Source organism: Haemorhous mexicanus, chromosome 5, assembly GCF_027477595.1.
Source record: "Haemorhous mexicanus isolate bHaeMex1 chromosome 5, bHaeMex1.pri, whole genome shotgun sequence".
NCBI classification, from domain to species: Eukaryota; Metazoa; Chordata; class Aves; order Passeriformes; family Fringillidae; genus Haemorhous; species Haemorhous mexicanus.
The window spans coordinates 61,181,449-61,208,731 of NC_082345.1; the positions used below are offsets into that span (position 1 = coordinate 61,181,449).

General features: G+C 41.1%; 1 protein-coding gene across 4 annotated transcripts in view; it reads right to left on the minus strand.

Annotated features, from left to right (window-relative positions):
• Positions 1-10,874, minus strand: part of CPNE8 (copine 8) — a 69,052-nt gene extending 58,178 nt beyond the window's left edge. Inside the window, exon 1 of one of the 4 annotated variants that reach the window (XR_009486612.1) lies at positions 10,584-10,858. Coding sequence is in view for 1 of the 4 variants with exons in the window: in XM_059847308.1 (XP_059703291.1) it covers positions 10,584-10,723 (140 nt within the window). In the remaining 3 variants the exon portion in view is untranslated. Of the gene's footprint in view, positions 1-10,583 lie in introns of all 4 variants that reach the window. The other 3 variants (XR_009486613.1, XM_059847308.1, XM_059847309.1) reach the window with 3 other exon arrangements.
• Between the last annotated feature and the right edge of the window lie 16,409 nt (positions 10,875-27,283).

The window sequence follows — 27,283 nt, forward strand, 5'->3', positions numbered from 1 at the left end:
AAAATAATAATGTAAGAACTTGGCAAGCTGTTCAAGCAATACAGCCAACTTCTAAAGAAACTTTAAAGAAAAAGTGCCAATAGGAAAAACAAGGAAGGAAAAAAAAGTGTGATTTGGCCAGTAAATCACGTAACAACTCAATAGGCTGCTCAATTTCATCTGTGAGTTTTCATTTCAGAGGAATAACAATCAAAGTGCTCCTTTAAATGTAAGAAAACTCCACAGTAACTGTGCATAGGACAATCTACAAGGAATGGTAACAAACCAGAAAGCAGACCGAATGTATTTCTAGAACTTTAGGTGGTCTCTGTACTCTCAGTTTTCAATGGCACTTTCTGCACATGCTGAGCAATACAGAGCGTTTTTTTTTTTTTTTGGTGAGAAAAGCATTGTCTTTGGTAGTAAGCTGTTTTGTCTCAGGAAAGCTCACAGACTCAGAAACCAGAAATATCTGAAACTTCTTTTTCTTTCTCCTAACCAAAGTATTGAGAGAAACAGACTTATATTTTAAATGAACTTGGTGAGTATATTTTTTGTCTATGTCCATTAAGCCTTGCAGATAAAGAATGCAAATAGAAAAGGAATTTCTATCAATCATGGGAGAGGGGGAAAAAAAACAAAACTTTTTTTCTTGAGAAACATGCATATCAAACACCTCTAGCAAGGAAGTCTGGGAACATCTGGGCAGAAAGCATTATTCTACTAGCACAGATCTTGAAGGAATTCATTCTGCACCTGCCCATTCTGGTGTGGATCTTCCAAAACAGTTGCAACAGCATAGATGTCTAAGGGGAAAAAAAATTAATAGAAGCCATGGCAATAATACTGGAAATGCTGGGATCATTTTTTTCTGTATAATGAGAGCCATTTCCCCAGAGTGGGAAAGAAAGTGATCAGTAAATAAGACAAAGTTAAAAGCTTATTTAAAAAAGCGTATTTAGCTTTGTTTGCATAGTTTCATAAACTCCATAAAAATTTATCAAAATAACAGTTCAGTGCTCAAGAAGTTTTTTTAGAACAGAATGTTTCAGTCAGAAGGAGCCTACAATGATCATCCAGTCCAACAGCTCAACCACTTCAGGGCTGACCAAAAGTTACAAAACATTATTGAGGGCATTGTCCAAATGCGTCTTAAACACTGCCAGGCTTGGGGCATCGACCTCTCTAGAAAGCCTGTTCCAGCACCTGACCACCCTCTCAGCAAAGAAATATTTCCTAATGCCAACTGCTTTGTACTGTTTAACCTAAAACAAGTCAATTGTATAAATCAGATGCTTCAATGATCTGGTCAGCAGTGGTAGCTCACCAGGAACCATCACAGCCTTCAATGCTTCCTTCAATCTCTCATCCACTCTGTGTATGTTGTCAGATGTATACTAAAAAGTAGCATTTACTCTCCTTGTCCACATATACTTTCTATCAAATTTTACTTTATTTTAGTGATCAATATCTGAACTTCCTTCTCTGTACTTTTTTTTTTAAAGCCTTTGTTACACCAAGCTGATAAGCAGAAGTAAATCCAATTCTCCCATCAGAAATCATAGAATTCTGGCCTTGAAGAACAGACCACTACAGAAACTACTAGCAACTACAGAACTGAGCAGCTTAAAATCTGATTTTCTAGTTTCAAAATTTTTAAAAAATTAAAAATCTGTATTGACTGGAAAAAGACTTACTTTGCTTGCAACAGCTCTGACATCTTTAATGATAAATATGTGGTTCACTTCAGATTATTTTGTCAAAATCTCTCTGGGTGCTATGGCTTTATGTTTCTCTTCCTCTTTGGACTTACATTTAAATGCATGCAAAGATTTCTCGGTTGTGAAATAAAGCACTCAGCAGTTTGCAAACACAGAAGTTGGTTACTCATGCAAAATAATTTTTAGAAAATATACATTTTCAGTATATCATATTTGTATTATATATTATAAGCACACACTACTTGTCTCACACCTTTATCAATCCATGGGGAAAGGAATTGTCCATAGCTCATTGAATAAAAGCATTTCTGCTTCCCTCACTTAATGATGGGCCCACATCCCTTTTTCACGGAAGATCCAGATAACGAAAAGAGCATCCTAATCACTTTTTAATGTGCAGAATAGTACCCATTGTACCACTAATTGTAACATAAGTGTATTATTACCTAGCAGGCACTACCCCTCAGCCTTAATGGTACCACTGAACTTGCAAGGATCAGTCCTCAGATGACGTATGATCCAAAGAGTCCACTCAAGTGAAGAGCCCACTTGACCTACCTGCAGAGTAATTGCACAAATTACTTAGTGGAAGCTTAAACAGTCACCCTTCCACAGCTCTTCACTCTCTCCTTCTCTATTCTGTCAGAGCACAACAAAGCCAGCTATTAGCCTCCAGATCTCTAGATTCAAAATGCCCTGAACATAACAGCAGATCAGACAATTTCTCAGAATTTTACATTATTGTCAAAATAACTGGTTTTCTTACAATAGGCTCACAGGTGAGACCACAGTGATTACTGACTAACAGGCAATTAGGATGACCTGTTCATTTCTGTTCAAACCTTCTCCACTCTTTGGGGGCACCAGAAGAACTGGAAAGAAAGCAAACATATCTCTGATGTGCGAGCTTAAGAAAACATTCACAATACCTCTTCATAACCTCTGGAGAAGTAATTCACCAGAAAACAAATAATTTTGAGCCTCACAGTAACTTTCATTGTCAAGCTATATTGATTCAGAAGGCATAAGGGAAAAAAGAAAGGGAGAAGCAATGAGAAGGGTAAGATCAGCAGCGCTTCCATGAGTTTTAACACAACCCACAGAAAGCCATCTCTGGCTGGATGTATACAAACAATTTTAGGATGAAACCTCTATTAGAACTGCTGATTGCTCCTGAGGGTTAAAAAACCCCAAAGGAATTGCCAAGTTTATTTACTCTAACACAGCAATAGTTTTACAGGAATTCTGTTGAAACCAATAGGAAGGAAGTACTGGGTTATAAAATACATTTGTGCAGATGAAACAGACCTAAATAATCTTGGACTACCTCAGTTTAAATTTAAAAAAAAAGACCAATTAGTACTATCACAAACTGGTGGAACTCTGCTTCAGTACCAACCCAAAATTCTATTTGAAACCAACAGAATAAACCACCCACATTTATGTTGTTAGGGGTGGGCAGGTAAACAGTCTCTGGCTCTGAGCTTCTGGTGATGTATCCTGGGAAATGGCACTAATGACTGCTGGTGGTCAAAAGAGCTTTTCAATCTAGTGTCAACTCACCACTCCTTTCCACTTACTTTCACTCAGACCATCCAAATCCATGGATATGCTGCCCCAGGTGTGATCTGATTTCTTTAGGAATGTATAATACATCTAATACACCATTTAATTAATGTACAACAGCATATAAAACCTACAGATTGGTTTTGTAGTTTTTCTGAAACAACTTTTTAAAAGGTATACCTCAAAGAAGTAATTTTAAAAGGAAATATATACCATCAGTGTAATATTCATCCTTTCTCTGCCAGTGCAGGACACTTGGTTGTTTAGCCACTGCTCAGATGGGCAGATAAAAAAGTGAGGAAAATTCTACCACAGAAAATCTTCATAAAAATACACAAAGCCATTGCACCCTTCCTTGCACCTAGATCTTTTCCTGCTGCCAGGCCGTCCTGTATGCCACCTTTCTGAGACCTATGACAGTGGGCTTCAGCTGAGGGAGGGTGTAACAGTGAGCCACCTGTCAGTGTCCCACCTCCTGTCTGCTGATTGCTCCTGAGGGTTAAAAAAAACCCAAAGGAATTGCCAAGTTTATTGCCATGGACAACCATGAAGTTTACAGCAGTGGCAGGGGAGGAAGAGGTGGTCTCAGAAGGAGTATGATGTTGATGACTTCTTCCTCCCCACTCCAAGGACCCCCAGCTGAATTAACATGCTCTGAGTTCATGCATCTGCAACTCCAGTCTACATCCACATTTACTGTACACCATATACAGCCTGTATGACACCTGCTTGAGACCTGCTCTTTCATCACTTTTGGTTTTGCCCAGCTCCCAAACTGCACTCCTTTACCAACCACTGGTGACCTCTTTACAGCACTGGGGTCCCCAGTAACGGGGACATCCTGAGTACCCTCTTTTCACCCTCTGCTGCCCCACTCCCATCCTGTGCCCCCACTTGCTCCTCTGCACTGCACCTTTCTCTCAGGGTCACAAATATATCATTATACACATAATAACTACTTGCTACTATCTGCTGAAGGAAATAAGGTTATACCACACAATTATACAAGGACAAGCCAAAAGGAAACTAACTAAGCAGTAGCCACCCAGTACCTAGAAAAAAAGAGAGCAGGTTCGGGTTGGCAGCTAAGTAAAACCAAACAAAGCTCCACATAGGCAAAGGCACATTCAGACAAAACCTGACAAGTCCTGACACTCCCAAGGTTGTGTGAAACCTGAAGCCTGCATGGGAACTGACATGTTAAAGGTTAGTGACTCAAAAATCAGATTTGCAAAAGCAACAGGTGCTTTGCTGGGGCCAGATTCGCACCCCCTAAACAACGGGGAGCAGAAGAATTTTTGGGTGTGGGGTGAAACCGTTGATCTTCCTAAGAACAGCCCAGCTGCAGAGGAGGCGCACACCCAGCCACCAGAGGATGACCACACCAAACCAAAAAGGCCAGTAAGAAGCAGATCCTGCAAGGCGGAGTAATGCTTTTTATCATGCCAATGTCCTCTCCCGATGAGACTCAAGTGTAAAGTCACCCCCTGGGGAGGTATCGGGACACTCACAGGTAAGCCTGAAGGTATTAATTCGTTCTGATAGTCACAACTGGCTCAACCTGTGCAGTCATGAGAAACAGTGGTCATGTCTTAAAAAGGGCCACCAATCTTCAAAGTCCCCTGAAGCACCCCCAGACTGTGCATGATCCACACTATTTCAGAGTGTAAGGCTCCACTCCCAGGGGAGGAACCTGGGCCTTCCACCTGAACATATATTCAACCATTGAATCTTTTCTTCCCACCCATCACTTCCCTGTATTCCAAACCACAACAGGGGGACTTCTCCAGCCCTGGCAAATAAACACTGTGATCACAACTTTGATCAAAAGACATCAAAATTTCAACAATCGAGTATCAGTGCTGGATCCACTGGTAGTGATATCTTTCTTCTTCTTTTGTACTCTTACCTTGTCTTTCTTTTCTTTGTATATTTTCCTAAGTGATATTGTTATACTTTATATAATTATATTTCTCCAAAGCAGATACATATCTCCTTTCCAATGTAACCAAACTGTTCTGAAATAAACCTGCCATGTGTATACACATTGGTCATTCAGTCTCATTTCACTTTAATCCTCCATGAGGTTTCTAGTAAGAACTTTCAGTTGCCCCATCTCAGGGGCAGGTTAAAACAGCCTGTCCCTTGTGTATGGAAAATCATGCCATGAAAAGCCACTGTCCATGAAGGAGACAGAGGAGACCAATGCCGTTATTTAATAAAGGGAGAGAGTCCACTCAGCCACATGCCCGTGGGGTTTGGGGTTTCTCTCTTGAGGTTTCAGAGGACGCAGCCCCCTTTTATCCTAAAATCCCAGCCACATGTTGACCTCTTTCTTTCCCCAGTGGCTGCAGTAGTAGGAAGGTACAGCCTTCCCAAACCACCTACAACATTCCCCCCTTGAACATGTCATTTTCCTCCACAGTTTAGAAATTCGGGCTATGTGGGTTCTGCAACTGACTTTGTGCTGACCCATTTGTCTGTTACCCTCAAGTTCAGGAGTCAAACTGCCTGGGTTCTGCAGCGTGAGGTTGGCAGAGGCACTAAAGACCCATTTCAAAGACACTAACTCCCATTCCTCCTTAAGACACTCACCCATGGAACTCTTTGTAAAGACACTAGCATCCATCTTTCCATCACTAGCTATTGCTAGACAAAACCTATAGTGCAAACTATCCACTTTAAATTCTATTAGTCACACTACTGCATGTTTAAATTTCCAACAATAGAGACACACAGGTGAAAACTAAACTTGCACTCTATCAGGAATGCATCTCCATGACTATGGACACTGTAAACCATTTATGTTTTTTCTCATCTGAAACCAGCTGGTTCTCTAGGCAGTATCATTTCAAAGAAAAAAGACTTGTAAGATCAACCTTCTGTTGCCAGTCACACATAACCACTCCATGGACTTTTAATCCAATCTAGAAACACATACACAAAGAAAGCAGGAAGATGAAAACCAAGTTTACAATCAAAATTAATTTTATATTCTGTATTTTTACTACACAGAGTTACAAGCTCAAATAATTCATTATGAATATCTCCTTTATCACTTTATCTTTCTGTCACAGAGACTGCTAACAAATTATTAATATTTTAAAAAACACAGAAGGTAAGTATGATGGCTGGAGAGACATGATCTTGCCAGAGATCAATGCCTAGGACAGTCAAAGATATACTTAAACATACTTTTAGATATTGCAAACACTTGGAAGTGGTTGGTTAAGACTTTCACACTACCAAACACAAAGAAAAATTCTGAACTGATATTTTTTGTTTGTGCAAGAAACTTGAAATTGAGTATTTTCAATTACTGAGAATAGGGATTGTTTCATTCCATTCAGCTCATTCATTAACGTTAGATTTCTTTACGAACTGTGAGGGGGCATAGGACTGATCCAAAACAGGCATGGGCAACCAACTGTATTTCTGTTGAATTAACTGTGACAAGGTGTTTATGGCGCCTTTATGCACATAACGCCTGTTGTGGGAACACAGGCAGGGTAGAGTGTATCCAACATAAACCCAGACCAATAAAGACACACTGCCTGACTGAACGTAAAGCCTTTCAAAGCAGTATTATCACAACAAATGTTCTGAATTAGCAAAGTGACCCTGCACTCTGTCAATATTTTAAAACCGTCTTTCCAATAACCATGTCATCTTCGATACACTACTAGAAGTCAAAACGATAAAACTACAGCTTCACTTTCCTTTAGATATTAAAAAACACTCTCAATAAGATAATTCTGATTGATAAGTCCATAAATAAACATTAACATGAGATACAACAAAACTCTTGACCTTTCTATTAATATAAGTCTGCAGAATTATCAGGTACTACAGGAAAAAAGCCTAGGCCTGTCCACGCAGTAACCATGATAAACAGAAACCATCATTATACAGATCATAACAAAAAAATTAAAAAGTTGAACACATTAAACTACACTGAATTTTGAATGCTCACACAGAGCACAAACTTATAGATGTATAACCACAATCCTTCAGTTCTCAGCCTTAGATAAACTACTTTGGTCAACACATAGTAACAGCACTAACAGAGGGAAGATGGGAACAGACTATTAAGTTTTTCCAAGACTTAACTAGATTGGAATCACTGGAGAACATCAACAGAGGGAAAACAGGATGACAGGTCTATGTCCTGAAGCTTACCTGAAGCTCACATAAGACCACAAGCTTACACACATGGCTGGAAAGAGTCGTGTCTAGACACAGGGTTATAACCAGCATGCAGTGCAAACACCCCTGTAGAGGAAGAGCAATCTTTTGGCTGGAAAACACAGCGAGTAAAAGGACAGAGTGCAGCCTACTTCCACTCTTTCACACAGATTGCAGGGACAAGGTCTTGGTCCTTCACCACAGGACAATTGTGCAGAATTATGCCAGGCAGCGACAAATATAGATTGCATGGCAGGTGACAGTAACATTTTCACCAGATCATAAATGCCTTTCAGCACATGTGATGAAGGGAGAGACAGGGTGCAGAGGGAGATGGCTACTACAGCAATTGATCCAGACAACAGTGGACAAGAACCAACACCAAAGGATTCTCTGGGATACATGTGCAAGTTCTTCTGCCATATTAGAGCTGGCTCTTGAGTCAAAGACTTCTGCTTCCTGATAAACTGCATCTTAGAGAGCCAGAAAAGAATTGTGAAGTTTTTATCTAATAGGCACTGAGTAGTAATAACTAGTATTAAATTAATTTCTTGCTTTTGCAGCATTTTTAAAGTTACAGCTAATGCTGGCATTCAAAAGCAATGGGAATGATATAAAAAACTTTTAGTCATGAAGAAATTCCAGAAAGAGCATTGCCTGACAACCAAAACAGTTCTGGATTTTACAATTTTAACAGAATTTCTCATCCCATGAGATGCATCTCTCCTAAAGGCTACCTAATGTGACCCTGAAGCTAAACCAGGGTGGCTTGGAGAATTTCAAGTAGTGTAATGCCATCTGCATATGCTCAATCTGGATACTGTGGCAACACTGGCAGTGTGAGGATGCAGGCAAATTGGGAAATGCTGACAAATAAACCACACGGAATTGACAGCTAAAGGAATAGAAACTGTATCCTTACTGAATAAGACATTATAAAAGAAAGAAGAGTCACAGATTTACTTTATGGTACAAACAGTTTGCACTGCTTCACTGACCACAAGTTACACCACCTGTACAAACTGGAAGAACTTCCCTCCTACAAGGAAAACAAGCAAAAACCCACAAAAAACATATACCCCCCCAAAAAACCCACAAAACATCACCACAACAAACAACAAAAAACCCCAAAGCCAAACAAAAAGAAAAACCCAAGAAAAAAAAATCTAGGAACATATGATAGTTATCAGCTAACAATTGTTGATGTTAAATTAGTGACAACATTTGTCCTACAACTCTATAAATATCAAGGAAAAAAACCATCATGACCCAAACTGTTGTTAAAAGCATTTCTCTCCAGGTGTTAAAGAATACACAACTGCTAATTATTAAAGAATTTTCAGCACTCTCAGAATTTTGCAGTTTGCTCTTGCAGTCTTTCACAATTTCATTTAACACCACATTTCACAAGCTTTAGCCAATGAATGTGTTTACAGATGAATCACAAACGTGTTAACCATTAATCTCTGCCCTAGTGTCACTCATTTTATACTCTGCTCTGAAGCATAATTTTGTAATCAAAAATTGCCATCCAGCACATACAGAAGAAAGGAATCTCCATGGAAATTCCCATCCTTTTGCACTTGACATCAAGACAAATTCTAAAGTTTTAACAAAACTGGCATGGCTTTTAACAACATCTACAGAGAAACTGCTGCTGTAAACTATATACTGAAATTAGTTACAAGTAAGGTCAGAATCGACTGACTGTATTCTATACCTGCATTTCTATGTAACTATCTGATGGATTATTGTGAAACATAGCAGGTATACACAAATGATACCTGGAATTAAAGGAACTCCCATACGAAGCAAATTGGGTCAAATTCAGCATAAGTGCTCTGACATCTGTATCTGTGACAGGCTATCTGAAGAACTTAAAAGTAAAGTAAAGGTTCTGGAATGCTTTTACACATTACAGCACACACCTTTCCTCTGACAACAGTTGGTGCTTGTGAACCTTGCAGAGACAGCAAGTACAACGGGGTGTTTATCTGTCAGCCTGGTGACTGTTTCAGTATTAAAAATTTAATCTTACTCTATTTCTCACTGCTTCAGCCTTCTTTTGAAATTCACACTTGATAAAACATCAAACCAGACTTTATTTACTAAGCAAAGAGATGAGAGTGGTCTGACAATAAGTTTAGAGCACTACCGTTCTATCGTGTTAGTAGTACAGGTAAACAGCAACGTTATAAAATGGGGAGCTACATTATAAAATGAAGCAACGGATTGCAGAAGGAACTCTGTCGCATTTCCCATCAGGAAATACACTGAGAGTTCAAATTTTCCGCTAGAAGCTGCCAACTCTGCTGGTGAAAGGCGTCACGGCTTTGCAACTACTAGGAAATATTTAAGGAAGTCGTGGAATGTGAACGAAGACACGAATTAAAAAATGCACAAATAAAACTATTTTTTAGACCTCTAATGAGAAAATCTCTGCATCTCGGGAGAAAACAGGAGTTTTGAAATATCGATAATCAAGCGTCAAAGGAACAAAACCACAGACACTACATGTGGTGTTTCGGGTTGGCATTTCCTCAATTTCTCGGCAGTAACGTTACGGTAAAACATGACGAGGCAACACAACACGCACGTACTCCTAAGTTTCGCAAGAGAGCCTTGTAGAACCCACGACAGGATTACTGCGGATGGAAGGTTTCCGTCCCCACCACGGCACTTGGGACAGCTCCAGAAGTTAAATACCGGCCGGATAACGAGCCCTGCGCACTCACCGGCGCGACTCCGGCAGGACGCGGGGCGGCGGCAGCCACTGCCCGTCTGGCAGAACCCGGAGCCGCCGCGGGAGCCGGCGCTTGGCTCCCGGGGCCGGCCGGCAGCACCCTGCGGCGGACACGCCCGGTGCGCGGCCAGCGGGCTGCAGCGGGCTGGCAGCCGGCCCCGGGCTGCGCCCGGCTCTGCCCGAGGATGCGCTGGCAGCTGCCCGCGCTTGGCACGCTCGGAGGGCAGGGGCGAGAGCGCCTCGCACAGCGCGGGGCATGCGGAGGGTATCCCGCGCTGCCCTTCTCCCGCCCGCTCCGCTGACAAGCCCGGGACGAGGGGCCCCCGCCCGTCCGCCCCCTCCGACGCCGCGGGGCGAGCGGGTGGCGCGGTCATGAGCCGCCTCCGTACCTGCAGGACACGGAGAGCTCCACCTTGGTGGCCGGGATGCTGGAGCTCAGTACGTTAAAATCCCCCACGGACGCCATCTTCGGAAGCCCACCGCTTCTGCCCAGCTCCTGCTGCCCCGCCGGCTTCCCTAGCCCGAACATGGGACAGAGCGGCGCGGGCGGGAACGAGGGACGGACGGAGGGAGGGAGGGACGGAGGGAGAAGGCGGTGCCTGCCGGCCTCCACAGCGCGACGCCGCTGCCGCCCGTGGCGCGGAGCCCCACTCCGCACCGCTCCGCGCCCGCGGGATGCGCTCGCCGACTGGAGCGGCGAGGCGGGAGCGGGCCGTGACGTCACCGCCAGCGGGAGCCGCGCGAGCCCACCCCGGTCGCGGGGAGCCCGACGGCCCGAGCGAGGGGGCACGGCGGAGCCCTCCGGGGATATGCGGCACCGGGGCCGCCGCGACCCCAGGGCGGGCGGGGCGGGGAAGTGCCCCGCTGGAGGCGTGCCCAGGATACGGTCCCGATTTCGCCTCCCCGGTCTCGCCGCTCCTGAGCCCTGCACGGAAACTCCGCTCCGTCCCGTCCCGCAGGCCGTCCGGGGAATCTCCTCCCTACGTATTAGTGAACGAGGGACCTCCCCGGTGTCTTCCCCTTGGCTCCTGCACGGAAACTCCCGCGCCGTTCTGTCCCGTTCCGCGGGCTGTGCGGGGAATCCCCTCCTGCCGCGTTAGTGCGTGTGCGGGTCCCCGCGCCCCGAGCAACCGCAGCGGCGGCAGGGGACAGCGGCTTGGGACAGCGCCTGCGGGCCGCACTCCAAGGCCCGGCGCGGGGTGACCCTCCCGGGGCCGCCGCCACAAAAGCCCCGGGCGGCGAACGCGCGCGGTCGGCGGGGCAGGGCCGGGGCGCGGGGCAGGGCCGGTGCCGCCAGGGGGCGCGGCGGAGCGGCCCGGAGGGCAGGGCCGGGCCGGGCCGGTGGGGGCTCCTCGGGCGGCAAAAGGGAGCGCTGCGGCGGTGTGTGCCCTCGGAGAGCCTACAGCCCTTCCCACTGCAAAATAGGCGAATTTACCTCAGGTACTGTCTGCATTGACACACTGAAAAACGCGGGCTTCACTCTCACACGTGCGCAGACCCATTCCATTTTTTTTTCCAAGACCACCAATCCAGTTGACCTGAATCTGTTCTTAGTAATTCACAATAATCCCAACTCCATCATCTTATATGTAATGTGTTTAATTTGTATCCATTATTATGGCATCTAAGTAGTCCCCAATATTTATTTCTCATCATAGCAGTCTGAAGAGAGAAGTTCTTCCATTCCCATGTCACAGGTGGGAAGTTAAGTCGCAGGCAAATTAAATGCCATGTCTGTAGCTACACAGTATGTAGGACAGGTCAAAGTCCCCAAAAATGATATACTGAAACCCGAAATCATCTACTGAATTCCTCTACTCCTCTGTCTGATGAGAATTTTACATATAGCAATAAAGAAGTTTAATGTGTTTATTTGTAAAAGAAATGTAACTCCAAAGCCACAAACGTTACCAAAATACATTCATTTTGAATTTCATTTCTAGATTCTTGTTGCTGTAATTCAAGTTCAATGCTTGATCTCAGGTAGTGCATCATAATAATGGTAAGAGAACCTGAATGTCAACACCTGGTTAGCTCATGGCAAGCAGAAGGAACAGCAGTGGGAATGCAGAAGACAGTAACGTGCTCTTATGTACAGGAGATATACTCCCTGTGCACAGCACACATCGGAAACACAACTCCAGTGGCAGAAACTCAAGGAAGATACCATGGATATTTTGTTCAGAAACTTCTGACCACATCCCGGTTCTAATCTTCTGGCTCTTTGTTTTCAGGAGGTTATCACCTGAAATCTCATTTCTTTATTTTCATTCTCTTGTCCAGAGCAATTTGTTAAGCACAGAGCAATTTCTCATCAGATATCTCCAAAGTACTTCCTCTTAAATCAATCTGTCTAAAGTTCTCAGTACAGCCAAGAAACCACATACCTTCACAAGTATTCCAGGTATGTCTGCAGGCAGCCAAACCAGTAAGCCTACAGCTGAAATTGCTTAAAAAAGCCAAACCACAAAACCCAAACAAAAAAACAAGAAAGAATTTAGTTCACTACTGTCTTTGTCTGTACAGTAAGGTGAAGGGATGGGTGTAGAACCAGTGCTCTCTTGAGAGGCTAATGCTGAGTACAAATAAGCTTCTAGATGACTAAAGGCTAAAGAACAATTTTTGAGAAAAAAACCAAACTGATTTCAGCTTTATAATGCAGTTCCTTCCTCTTTTATAATCCACTATAAGGATCTAAACATGATCAGTGTATCCCACAGGGCATGGCATGAATAACCAAAATCGTATGAAGAGTTACTATAGTAAGGATAGTACATCACTATAAATGATATAACTGTTACAATACTATAGGTGTGAGTAATTTAAATTATATCATGTAAGTATGACATGATCTTACATTATTCTCTACTAATCCACTTTACTTTTTGGTTATGTGGGGGTTTGTTTTGATCCTTTTTCATATTACTTGATCTTAATATTTTATTCTACTTAGAAAAATGGAAATTGTTGGCGATTGCTGATTCCATAAATAGAGCACCCTGTGAAGGAGGAGTTAAGGAAATTCAAGTCTTCAGTGTTGCTGGGGAGATATCCATCTTCTCTCATCACATTTATAAAGGCACAACTGTTTTGTCTTTTAATGTTTCAGCTTAGAGTAAGTACATAGTTCTCATGCACTGAAAGTGATTTATATGGGAAAGAGAAACTAAAAACTAAACCAAGGGGTAGTTGAAACATTTGCACCAATGGGACTAAATATACATTATTATCATTACAGAGAGGCACCTTGTATTTTCTCATTCTTAAATGGCACTAAGGTGTGGGGACTGGAACAACGTCCAAGTATTAGGACAGAGGCAGTTTTAGTGTCTAAAATTTATGTACAAAATACCTATCAGATTACAGTGCAAAAAGAAACATAAGAGCTGTGTGTGGTATATGGTAAGCTGACATTTGAGTGACATCAGTGACTCTCTGAAAATTTTGCAATGGAAAGCAGGACATATTTTCCTTGCTTTCTTTTGTGATTGTTACTTTATTATTACTAGCTGTTGCTAATTATCGAATGCCTACATAACTTGTTTCAATACCTGCAACCTAATTTAAGGAATGAGGGATATATTTGCAGTAATTATAGCATAAACTGTGAACAAACTAGAGATTCCAGAATAGCTGAAATGCGTAACACTGGATGATTGCTTTAAAACATCACAGCTTCCAGGTTTCAGCAGCATAATTGAAGCCGAATGCCACAGGATGCAAACATTGATTACCTCCCTCCACCCACTCAGCTTTCTGCCATTATTAGACATCTCAAAAAAGAAGTTTTATGATTAAATCTTTGTACTACTAAAAAAAATAAACCTCACACAGACAAATCTGTAGGAAGTTAAGGAACTGGAAATGGCATCTATTCTAGTTATGTGATAGAATAGGTGGATGATTATAGAAGTGAGCTTACAAGAGAGCTTCAGCATTAATGGAACAGAACAATGTGACTACAATGCATTTTCATGACAATGACATGCCTACTCAGTCTGTATTTGTGATGAACATACCATATTCCCTTGTTCTTCTTCAAGTATCCATTCAATAGATCGCTCAAGTAACAATTATAAGATGTCATATCTTTTTCATGGATGCCACCAAACTGTTTCTTTCAAGAACCTGAAAAATGGGGTGAACTTAGCCATAACTTGGTCCTTTCTGATAACTGAACACAGCCCTGAAACAATTCCAATATCCTAATGTACACTACAGTTTGAGAATTGTTATATCTTTCTTTCCTGCCTTTGATTAATATAGTTAATTTCCTCCTTTGCTACTGCTGATTGTTTCAATCCTTTGAACAAAGACAAGGAATTTAGCATTTGCTGGGACCAGCAGAGCCATCAGTGCCACCATCACTATTGGAACCATCGGCAAGAACCATGGCTGAACGCAGACTGCAGGCTGTAACCATCTGTAATAGGGCATGCTGATGGATACATTCAGTTCCTTTATTCCTCTAGGATGAATTATCTCCTATAACTCCATGATTTTGTGATCTGCTTTCAAAACACACAAAATACTGACGAAGCTTTATTTTTGTGAAAGTAAGGTCTAAAGGAGGTGTCAGACTCAGAGGTTAGACATGAAGAAAAACTCTCCACTTCTTTCAGGGTTTCACCTTAAACACTACTTTTTCAAGGTCTAGTGTCTACAGTCTCACAGGTGTCAAGAGGAATACATTTCTTCTTCTTAAAAAGTATCTAGGTCTTCTGTGTTTAAAGCCTTTGAAACCTATCCTCGCTGTCTGCATTAGAGCACCTCTGTCGTGAGGACCCAGAAAACCTTGTCACCATGGCATAAACGTGAGGAAGGTTAGTGAGTCATCAGTGCAGAGACAGCTAATAATTTTACCCTTTCTGTACCATGATGAAATTAGTGATGCTTTTGTTTGTGTACCTCTCTGCTGTTTCCATGCAGAATAAAATCCCAAAGTATAAATAACACTTCCCCTCTTCATATATACAAAGGACAGCTATCCAACAAATACTCTTGTCTCTATATATTATATTTATTTACACTAGAACTATGTTATGTATGAAAGTACCTTTAGCACTAGATAATTTTCCTGTATTATTTCAAATTTTCTTCCAGTTTGATCCAGGCCAGAAGAGAGAGATCAGCAGCATGACCATAAGGCTCCTTCCTGCCACATCCTACGTGTTCTTCCATAGAATCAGGTTAAGTAGTGTCAGTTCCTGACACAATTTCAGTTAGTTCAAGAGCTCTTCAAAATGGCAAAGACTGCTGAAACATTCTCAGAGTCATCCAGGAGGTGTAATGAAATCCATTTCACATCTTACACCTAGTACTGCATAGTAAAGTCTCTACATCTATGAACAGAGGAATTTCAAATCTACTGAGCACTTTTTCTGGCTCTCAGAGTGAAACAAGTAGTGTGGAACTCAAGTTCTAAAAATGTGACTTGGGAGAATTTTTAGTACAGGCTTCTAACTGTTAACAAAGTCAGATTAAAGTTCAGAAGTTCAGGTTTCATTTTAAAGGACAAGGAAAACTGATTAGATGTTTTTGGGTAAAAAAGTATTATTCATGCACCTTCAGCTAAGCATTGGCCATCCAGATTTCATTTGTGGACAGGCTGCCAGAAAAATGTAAGGATGCATTTTAAATAATATTTCTAGAAAGACAGTTTATGACTGGCTCATGGTAGCAGTTAATTCCAGGTTCTGCTAAACTGTTTACCATGGCAGAAAGGATGATAACAAGAAGATTGTCTGCATACAATTAATTTCAAAAATTCTAAATAATAATGTTCTTTTCAATGAGCATAAGATTGGACAGCCCCAAAATGAAGATGTTTGTCACAAGATCAGCTGAACAATTCAGGAAAGTATTTTAGTCTCAGAAGAGGTAGACGAGAATCTACTTCTTGTTTTTCATGCTCTTCGTGCTTCTTCCTCTTCCTCTTCTTGCTCTTTTACTTCATGCTCTTCTTCCCATGTGCTTGGACTACTCCTAGTGATTGGAATTATTTTTTCCTTCCCTTCCATGCCCAGTCACTTCTAGGCCTTCCATATTTCTAAGAAATATCAGCTGATTTGCAGAAAATATTTGTTTGTTACAATTCTTTTAGGAATAATATGTTTCACAGTTTTTTCTTTTCCTAATCTCGACCCATATCTTTTCCCTCAGCATGCTTCCAGAATATTCATAAAATCAATGCCACCATTAGCAATACATCTTGGGAGGCCAAGTCTTCATATGTAACACTTGCTTTGTGAATTAGGCTAATGCAGAAGAAATTAGCACATAGCCTCTACAATTTAAAGGTATGTTATCCAGTTATTTTCTTCATGGCAACTGAAGTCAAACTCAGTTCTTTTAGGAAAAGAATCATTACAGCATTTCTGAACCCCACAGCAGCAATGCCCAAACTGCTACATCCTCCTCTGTCACCTGGGTGGTAGCTTCAGTACTCATGCATGTGACTTCATGTATTCCCTGATAACATGAAGGAGATATTGGATCATGCCATTTTAGGCATGGAAGAAATCAGTAACTCTGCCAAAAATTAATCTTTGGGAGTAGACTCCAACACAGATGTCAAGCACCAATTGCTTATCTATAGCCTACCTGTAAATATTCAGACAAATGTGTACATACTGAGGGGGATGACCTGGACTAATCTGGATAAGTGTTGGATCCACTGCTTGTCAATAGTCACACACTTGAACTCACATAAATAAATACTCTGGATGATATATCAGGTTCACTTAACATTTAATCTTCCCAGAAGGATCCTTGTGAAGTCAGGGTAACACTACATATTTTAATTAGCCAGCAAGAAGCAAACCCAAACTTTTCTGTCAATTGCTTTTTAACAGTTTCTTTCACAAATTTCTCAGTGTAAGCCAAGATAGTGGAATTTCAGAAAACTTGTCACCGTATGTGCCCATACCATTTCTATGGCTTCCTCATTTTGAAAAAAAAGTCGTGGGTGTTTCTGTATTCCTTTAAAGATCAGTGAAACCCCAGCATGTTACCAGGCCCCTCCATGTACTATTTTTCATGCAGTCAGGCTTACAGTGAAGCTTTGTCCCAAATTAATTTTGAAGGCTGTGTGTGATTTACTTTATTGACTTCTTGCTTATTTTTTTCCCCAAGATTGTACTTGTTTTGTGGAAGAAACCAAAAATGCCCTTTGGGCAAAAAGAGAACATGGTTCTATTTTCAGAGAGGAAAATGGCTCCTTAAGACTTTCTGTCATATTTGATAACTCACTGTTAGACACAGAACCAGAAAGCATAAGCCTCTCCCACACAATGGGTTCCTATGGTCTGGGTTCTGGAAAGAGGAGGAATTGTGTCTGGAAAGATTTGTGAAATCATGTGAGGATATAAAACATTCTGTTTCCCAGGTGAAAGATTTTCTGAGTGGGTAACAGATCTTGCCAGTACTATCTGTGATGTTGATTTGGCTTCCACAATTGATTTTATGCCTCCACCTACAAGGACTCAAGCAGCAATAACTGCTTGAGAAATAATAGAAATATCATGAAACACCTCCACTCCCATAATTATCAATCATTAGTCCTTGATAGGAGCTTCAAGGTCATATGCTCAGTCTGACAAAGCAGACTTTGATCCATTTAATCTCTTTGGCTTTTACCTCCAGGCAAGGCCTCTAGCAGTAGGGGCTTTTTCTTCAGCTACTCAAAGAAAGTTTATCATTTTAGACAAAATGCAATATTACAAGCTGCTCGGTATGGTTGGGTACTACAGAGCCCACAGCTTTCTCCCAGTGTGCAGCCAGACACCAGGTTTCTCTCAGGGGAGGAGCTGTGCAGTGATCTGGGTTCCCCTCAGTGGGCCTGGCTATTTCCTACACAGCTGGGAGGTCTCTGCAGCAAAAGGGAGGTCCTTGTACACAACATATTTTGAAGAAATACAATTACTACAGGACATTGTCTTCTCTTTCCTCCAATTTACCAGAAGCAAGCTCCACAGTGACTATACAAACTCTCAGAGAAGCTGATTTTAATCATTCATGACTCATTTATAACTATGAATTAAATTTTCCAACTTTACAGCATCTATTTTGATTGCATTTTATAATGACAGTTGCCATCCTAGTTACCAAACACTAATTTATGATATAGGTTAATTTTGCGTTATTAATGAACTATCAAAAAGGCAGTGTGACTTATAGTACTGACATTTAGCAAGTCACTAAAATATCTAGAGAAGAAGTAAGAACTTCAGAGCTTCTTCTTTTCCTTTTAGGAAAACAGAAAAGAACCGCAGATAGAAAAGTGAATTTTGTAAGAATATTTCTTCTTTTTTCATCCTCATGTATTCCCTCATTTATAAATTTTAATTTTATATTATTTTCTATTCAATTTAAATACCTTAAACAAACAGTTAACAGCATGTGGATTGTCTTTTGGGAACGCTGTCCATCAGATTTTTCTCATTTCATGGCAGCATTCAAGCAATTAAGGTTTTAATGAGGCTGAAAATTTCCAGCCCAAATAATGTAATGAGTTTGACTATCTTCCAAAACAACTGTGGCACTAATGCAGGAATGCATTTAACCATATGCTTGAATTCATAACTGTGTTGTTGGGCAGCAGCTGTCTGTCTCTTAAGTGAGGTGTAAAGCTCACACTTAACATTTGCTGAGCTTGAAGGGTTCATTGCACCATTGCTTTGCCTGTGTGAGAAGTACGAAGTACAATAGTGCCATTTTCTCACGTCACATTCTGCTCTCTCAGTGTACTTACTCATATCCACAAATTACTCAAATGAGACCCGATCCATTACTTATTTTCAGCTTTAAAATACCGCTAAAGATTGAACAATATTTTTCAAATGGGAGGTAAATTAGATTCTGTTACTTAACAGAATATGAAAAATTAAACTGTATTGGCACCATGGACTGGGCTGTGCTGATGAGTGTCAGGACTCCTAATTCTGTATCTGTGGTAAGTGAGAAACTTTCATTACCTCTTCTTTTTAGAAGGTGCCCCAGGGTAACTTTATGATGCTTGTATTATCCCCAGTCATCTGTTCTGTCTATGCTGGATAAGTTCTGCACCTTTCAGGCTGGTTCCGAGGGCGAGGCGGGGAACCAGAAGCGCGGTTTGTGCTCAGGAGCTGCTCTCGCTGCTCCACATTCCCTCTGCAGCACGGACAGACAGCAGGACAGGGCTCTCCTTTGCTTCCAGTTAGGTTTTGGCTAGCTGAGGCAGAGCAGTTCCCTGGAGAGTGGCTTTTCTGTCCTTGGAGCTGTTCAGCCCTGCTCTGAACTGACCAGCCAGCAGAGCTGTGGAGCTCTCACCTGGGGCTCACCTGGGCCGGGGCTGCGGCATTTCCAGCTCAGGAGGGACTGGGGAGAGACTGAGCCAGCTGAGCCACAGCCACAGCCAGGACTTGCTGAGCTTGCCATCTCTTCAGAACAGCGAGGGGTTTTACTGTTTAATATTATTCATTTCTTATGCTTGTGAATGCTTTGCTTGTTACATAAACAGGTTTTTTCCACTTTTCTCCAAGGAAATATTTTTCCCAAATCATTTGAGGGAGGGGGTGCTTGAATTTGCTTTCTAGAGGGACCCCATTCAGAGGCTTCTCCCCAAATTTGCCCTAAACCAAGACAGAAGGGTTTTGCATCCTGATAAAAATAGTATTTGTTTTCCTAAAATGGCTTCATACACATTATTTATTCGACTGTGAAATAAACATTCATCTTCAAAAATAAAGAACTAATTAGTTTGGGGCAGTTGCCAGATATCAGCAGCATACTTTCCAGAGCCACAGTCGCAAGAATTCTATGAAAATTATTCCACTATTTAGGTAACCATAGCACAGTTGTCTTCAAATTATTCTGCAAAAAAGATATTGGCTTGCTGCCAACACAGACAGCATTTGTCCCAGCTGAGAAAGTAACTTCATAAACACTTCAATATTTTTTTTCTGGTGGTAAAAATAAAGGAAACAAACCACCAAAGAATTCTAAAACGAATTTAAAGAAAAATTAAATGGCCAATTTTAAAACTATCACATGGATTTAAATTCTGAATGTGCTTCAGAGATAAACACAAAACTCCTTGAAATAAGAAAAATATTTTTATTTGAATAGTGATTCCCTGTTTCATATTTATATGTTTAATTTAAAATTTAACTATAGACACACAAAAATTAAACTAGCTAGTTCAGTAGCTTTTAGAATGGTAAATTACCTTTACTTTGCATGATTAAGAGAAGGATTAGAATGATTCTTAAACATATTGTATTTTAACCAACTTAGGCCAAATTCATCCTTAAAGAAACTCAGCAGAACTGAAATGATCAATGAACTAATTAACCCTCAGTACAAATTAATATTACACTTTAAATATTAACTTCAGGTCCTTAATTATTTACAGTTTTGGTGTATCTTTTCCATAGTCATATAAGTAGCATATCTATGTGGGGATATATAGTAATTTTTTAAGAAGTTTGATTGCAAGATATATTTTGAGTCTAGTTTTTGTGTCTCTCAAGACGTATTATAAACTTCTGAAAGGGAAAGGCACTAAAAAATCTTTTACTGTTAAAAGTGTCTACTTTTTGAAAGCTTTTTGGGAAAATATTATGCAGTTTTTGGCATTTATCTATATAAAGAACAAACTTGGGCTCCTAACCCAGGGATGAACTCCCTACACATAATTGCTAAATCTACATAATACTACACTACATTATTGCTACATGTAGCACTAATCCTAACACTCAGTTCAGTTTTAGTCTTACAGCATACCTAAATCCAAGAACCAGTCCTAATTCAATACAGAATAAAATCCTCTGCTACTGGTACCTGGTAGAAGCAGACTCCTAAGCATTCTCCTAAGTGCCACTTAGATCCCAAGAGCTGCATCATGCACTGTAGGTCAGAAAAGGATCACGCTCAGCTATAGTGAGAACTCAGCTGCTTTTTGCATCTCCATCAGTAATCTTGAGTTTTCCCTCTGCAAGACTAACCTTTGTTTTGGCTTGGCATTGGCTGAGAAGGCACTCACTGCAGAAGCTTGGTATGGCAAGGAAAGCTTAGGATCATGCTTCAAAACCTACTTTATCACCCATTTTCAAACTGAAAGCATGTTTTACCTAGTATTCTATGATTCTAACATCTCTAGACTTAACAGTCCTTCCAGGTAGAAAATCCTAATTATGAAAATTAGTTAATTCTTCATTATTATCTAAAGATTCATTTTTATCCAGCTTTTAAAAATCACTAGCTTTCATTTTACTTATTGCTGTAGATATTTGTCAAACTATAAATCTTACATGTGCCTTACAATACATCATGAGGCCACCTTGGCACGGCAGCTAACTTAGCAGGGAAAGCACTGTTTCACATTATCCAAAGCAAGGAAACCTGCTGGTTTTTATCAAAGAATGGTGGGATCATTGGAGTTCAAAGTGACCTCCAAGTTTCACCTAATCCTCCTGCTCTGAGCACGGCCATTGCCAAAGCTCTGAGCATGGCTCTTATCAAAGGAAGGACAAGTTGCTTAGGGTCTTGTTCAGCTGAGGTTTAAAACTCCCTAAGGCTGGGGTTTTGCAGCTTCTCCAGGCGGCCCTTCCCAACATCTAAACACTTACAAAAAATCGCCCTCTATCCAGTTAGGTTTTTCTTTGCTGCAGCTTGTGACTGTTGCCTTTTGTCCTTTCTGTTGTGCACCTCCAAGGCAGAGCACTCCCAGGTGTCATCAGAGCTCCACTCAGGTTACAGACAGCAGCAGTTACTCTCCTCATCCTTCTCACCTCCAGGCTACACAAGGAGAGTTCTCTCTGCTCCTCTTGCTCATTATGATCTAATCATCAGCTCCCTAATCATTCTAATGATCTTGCACTTATGTGTCTCTGCAGTTGAAGGTCTTTATACCAGTGGTCCCAGTGCAGTTCAAAGATGTGACCTGGGGGGAAAACATCCCTGGTAGCTGGCTCTGCTACCACAGCCCTGAGTGTTGTGGTGCCTGGGGTGATCTCTGCTCATTCATGTTCAGTTTGTTGTCTGCCCAGGGCTTTGCTGCAGAGCTGCTGTCCAGCCCCTCAGACCCCCTCCTCTAACCCTGTCTGGGGGCACCCACACCAAGTGCAGGCCTGGGCACCTGGAACCCACAGTGAATCCTGCATTGAACCCCACAATGCTCCTGGCATTGTTGGCCTGACACAGGAGCCTTTCTCAGCACAGCAAATTAATGAGATAAAATCTTTATTGCTTATTGTCTCAAACCTGATCAGGGTTTTTTTTTTGTGTCTGATGATGGCTTTTCACAGCATAACATAATGTGGTAAAGCAATAAACATCAGTTTACAAAAGTTGGCTCAATTTGTTTTTTTAAAATAAACCATTGATTTTTGTTTCTTTCAGAAATCATAGGCAGAATGTAGTGCAGGTCTTAATATCATCCTTGGCACAGCTTCCCAAACAGTCTGTGAACTTGACATAGTAAAAGGCTCTCAGGATGCAGAAGCCAAGCCATAACCATCTTCTGCACCATTGACTCATGTCCTCCCCACAGCCTTTGGTGTTCCTAAAAAGCAGATACAGCACGAGAATCTATTTTTGCATTACTATTCGAAACTTATATATTTCACTACACAGTGAATCTTTGCACTTTACATTTACCTCACTCTTTATATTGTCTGAAACTGAATTTCTAATATTACCATTATAGTTTATGTTTGTAAAGCTCTCTTTAAATATGCTGTTCCTTTTATAGCTGCTTTCCAAAATAAGCTTCTTACAGACATTTGCTATCTAAATCTAATTAATAAAAGTAAATATTGTTTGTAGTAAAGAAGAAAAATAGGGTGAGAAATGCAAATACTAACACATATCACTTCTCCATCAAAGGCTTTTTCCCACAGTATTCTTTCTGAGAAATTGCATCTGTAATGCAAATGACAAATAGTTGATATACAAAAAAATAGATGATATACAGCTTTATTTAACTCTCTTTTTTTTTAATGTTTAAAACATTTGTAAATGCCCCTTCCTCTTTGCAGAGAAAGGCCTTTGAAACATAAGTATCTCATTTTAGAGCTGCAGAATTGTTCAGATTTTAACTACTCATGTCCCCTTTCATTTTTGATGTCAGTGAAATGCATATACTTTATTTACAGTCCCGTAGAGAGAAATACTTTCATAATCTGTTTGCCATATTGAGGAATAAATCAGATATGTAAAAAAGGTCTTACAATGAAAAGGGACAGCTTCAATTGCATAAGCAACATTATTGTTGCAGACTTTAAAATTGTAGAAGTTATCTAAAAATATGGAACTATGACTACAGAAAAAAATACTATCTTTTCAAAACTACTTGCTTAGAATAAAGTTAAAAATTAATAGGAGTAAATTATGATGTAATGATTTTTTATGTTGCCACTGCTCCATACCAGTGTTATTACATAAAAGTGAATTCTGAGAACAATGTTGCATTCAAAATCACGTTATGGACAGGAAAGAGAACACCTTTTATGGAAGCCAAGAATTTATTATCAGTCCAATGAAAATCTCAATTCCAATTACAATACAATAGACAGTTGTTAAGATTTGTCTAGTCACAGTAATACTTCCTGCTGCAGTACAAATTATCTGATCAATTCAGAATGACATTAGTAATGGAGTCAAAACTGTTGTACAAAACCTTCCTAGTATCTAGCTCTGCTCTTGGGCTCTGCTCTTGGGTGCTCCCGTGGACTTTCCTGTTTGGTCCTGTGTTTGATGGCATCAGCACTGCTTGAGAAAAAGAGGGCTGCTGCAAGCCATCAGCACCTCATGCCCTTTGCCAGGGCAGCTGTGCTGCTCATGCTGGAGTTCTTCTTTGCTGAAAGGAGGTGTATGATGTTGATGGTTTCTTCCTCCCTGCTATGAGAACCTTCACTTGGGGCAGCTTTTCAAGACTGGTCCTGCAAGCCCCTGCCTCATTTCCCTGCAAGTCCATTTTACATCCGAATTTACTTTGTATGGTGAACTTTGCTCTTCCAGCCCTTTTGGCTTCATCCAGCTCTCAAACTGCAGTTCCTTACCAACCACAGGTGACTTCTTTTCAGCGCTGGGGTGCCCAGCAGAGGGACATCCCAAGCACTCTCTTTTCACCCTCTGCTCTCACACTTGGCATCCTGTACTCCCTTTTGCAGTGTCTCTGCTATCACACTGTGACAATGCCCCTCTGCACTGCACCGTTCTGTGAGGGTCACAAATACATAATTTACACATAATAACTACCTGCTACTACTGTCTGGAGAAAAATTCTAATTATGTCTCTTTTTCAGGTGTTGGTGAGTATGTATGCCCTATTTAAGAATTGCGAACTTCTAACATCAGCTTTGAAATTCTTCTTAAAGGATTCTTAAAATCTGATAATTTGGACAGTTCAAGATGTAACTTGTAGGGACTTTGGTACTTCTGGACTCAGGACTTCAAATTCTGTTCTGACCAAAGTAATGCAATAAATGTGAAACAACTAAATCACAGCAGAGAGTTGAAGAATAGCTGGCACACAGTTGTTATTAATAGTTCTCTGAATTCCCTTTGTGCTCTGCACTGTCTTGACACTGGAATTGTTCCTGCCTCAAAGAGATTAAATTAGGCTAAGGTTCAACATGTGGATTTTAAAGATAACTTCAGAGGATGGGTAACAGAGAGCACACAGAAAACAAATAATGCTGGATAATTACTTCTATTGATAAAATCTGTGAATGGAGACAATGCAATGCAATGATTTTACTAAAGGATTTGATTTAATTTCTTGCCAAATGATGTGTTGATTAAAAATTAGCACTATACAAAATGAATGCTGCACATGCTAAAAAGAATATGATTCAGAAAGTAATTCTAGAGAGCATCTATAATGGATGGATCAGGATCAGTTCTATTCAGCGTATTTATCCTCTTCTGGGAAACTTCACAGATGAAATATAATGGAGACCATTATAAGGAAAAGAAGTAGATTGATCAAGTGATTGGAATTTCATGGTAAACTGGGTTCCCTGGAATAATGATGCAGTGTAGTTCAATGCAAACACATTCCTATAAGATGCAAAGATATGGATCATTCACTTAATATACAAAGTCCTGTTTGAGAGAGCAGCATGTTGAATGCAAAATTGGCGACAAGATGGATAGCAGCTTTAAACAGTTTATAGTGCTGTAGAACAGGAGATGAGGTGTGGCCTTAGGAAATACAGAACAGGAGTCTGAATGTCACAGGAGAATTAAATAATTGCACATAAACCAGGAAAAAATTTTCCCCATTAGCAAACAATATTTTGTACACATGAGTTTAAACAATAAAAACTTTTAAGAGATTGGCTGCAAGACAATTTAGAGCAAGAAAAACTACCCTTCCTCAGAACATACTGGCCACCGTCCGCTCCTCTTTTAATCATCTCCCTTTTCATCATACAATCCGCCGAGTCAGGAATCGAACTGCTGTCCCAAAAGACAGAGTGGGTGGTGCTGCATCAGGTTACCGTGTCACCTCTCTGTGTTGGTTAGGAGAAGCCAGAAAGGCCCCTGTGCTCTGAGCTGAAGTTTGGAACTGTGCTTGCACCCGCTGGCCGCTGGGCTGGCTCGCAGCTGCCCCTGCCAGCTGTGCTCCCTGCCAGCTGTGCTCCCTGCCAGCTGTCTCCTCTGCCAGCTGTTTGCTGCCTGCGGGCTGCTGGGCACTCTCCGCTGCAGGCTGCTCGCGTGCTTTGCTGGATGATTTCACTTGGGGTGTTCCAGCTCTTAGGGCAGGTCAGTGATGCGCAGGAATGTGCTAAAGTCATTGCCACAGAAAATGAGTCCCCAGATACTATCTCTTAAAGATAAATTCAGTCACTCCTGGGGATTATTTTTGTCAACTCTTCCTACTTCAGCAATTTGCTGTAGATTTGTAGGATTGTCCAGGATTTCCCCATCCCTATACCTTAGCAGATTTTAAGACAAATGTTGTCAATATTACAAAATACCTATGAAATGTAAATGTGTTAAAGCCTGACATGTTGTCAGTTGAAGTCAGTAGTTCCCACTGCTCCACAGGTACCCAGAGTGGGTGTGCCCTACACCACAGCCTGCAACTCCCAAGGAAGGCCCACTGGCCCCTGAGCAGCTTACCTGAGCAGAAATAAAGCCTAGAAGTTGATGCATCCCAGTACTTGCATGTAACAGAACAAACAGCAACAACATGTCTGTAAAAGTAATGCTTCAGATTGTGGTGGGGTTTTGAGGCTTGGGGTTTTTTTGGTGGACTCTCACTCTGTAAGGAATTGTTTTCTTTCCTTGTTTTTCTTACAGCTTCAGCTACACAGTTTGAAGATCCAACTTTTCCTGTCTGTAGCATTTGCTGCAGTACTGAAACAACAGGAAAAGAGCAAACTTGTTAGGCAGCATCAGTAAGACTGATCACTTGCCTATTTTTGGCTGGTTGTCAGAGCAAGATTAAGGAACCAGTTATCCCACAAGCTAAACTTTAATGGCACCCTGCAGTGCTACTATAGATCACTTAGCTGAGCCACCAGTTAGATGGTCATTGCTGTCATACATACTGGATGTAAATATTTCCCAAATTTAATGCTTAAACTATTAGCTTTGCTCTTCACTTATTCTTCAGAAAAAATTTAAAAACTCCATTTCAAAGAAAATTAAAAAAACAGAGACAACTCTAAAACTAGTCTCAGGGATTGTGTGGTAGGTTCCCTCAGGCTAAAAGAACCACAGTTTGAATGGGAAGGAGGAAAAGCTCTAAAACTTCTGTGACCAGCTATGCTATTCTGAGCAGTGCTAATAGGAAAACCATAGCTCATTTTCATGTTTCCTAAGTCCACATGCACAATTATTGTGTCCCTTCCTATCTGTTGACAAAACCTTTACAAGTTATAGTGTGAGTAGCATAAACTGCTTCATCCTTGTGACTGGTCTTGCAGTGTTTCAGTTAACATTAGATGTCTGCAGCACAATATATGTTTCATGCTCAAGGACAGTTTATGGAAAATGTGGGTTTCTCACCTGCTGTACAGACTGGCTTGCCTGGGGCCTTCTGGGCATCAATTCCTTGGAAACAAAGGACCATCTCAAGAAAGAGCCCTCCCTC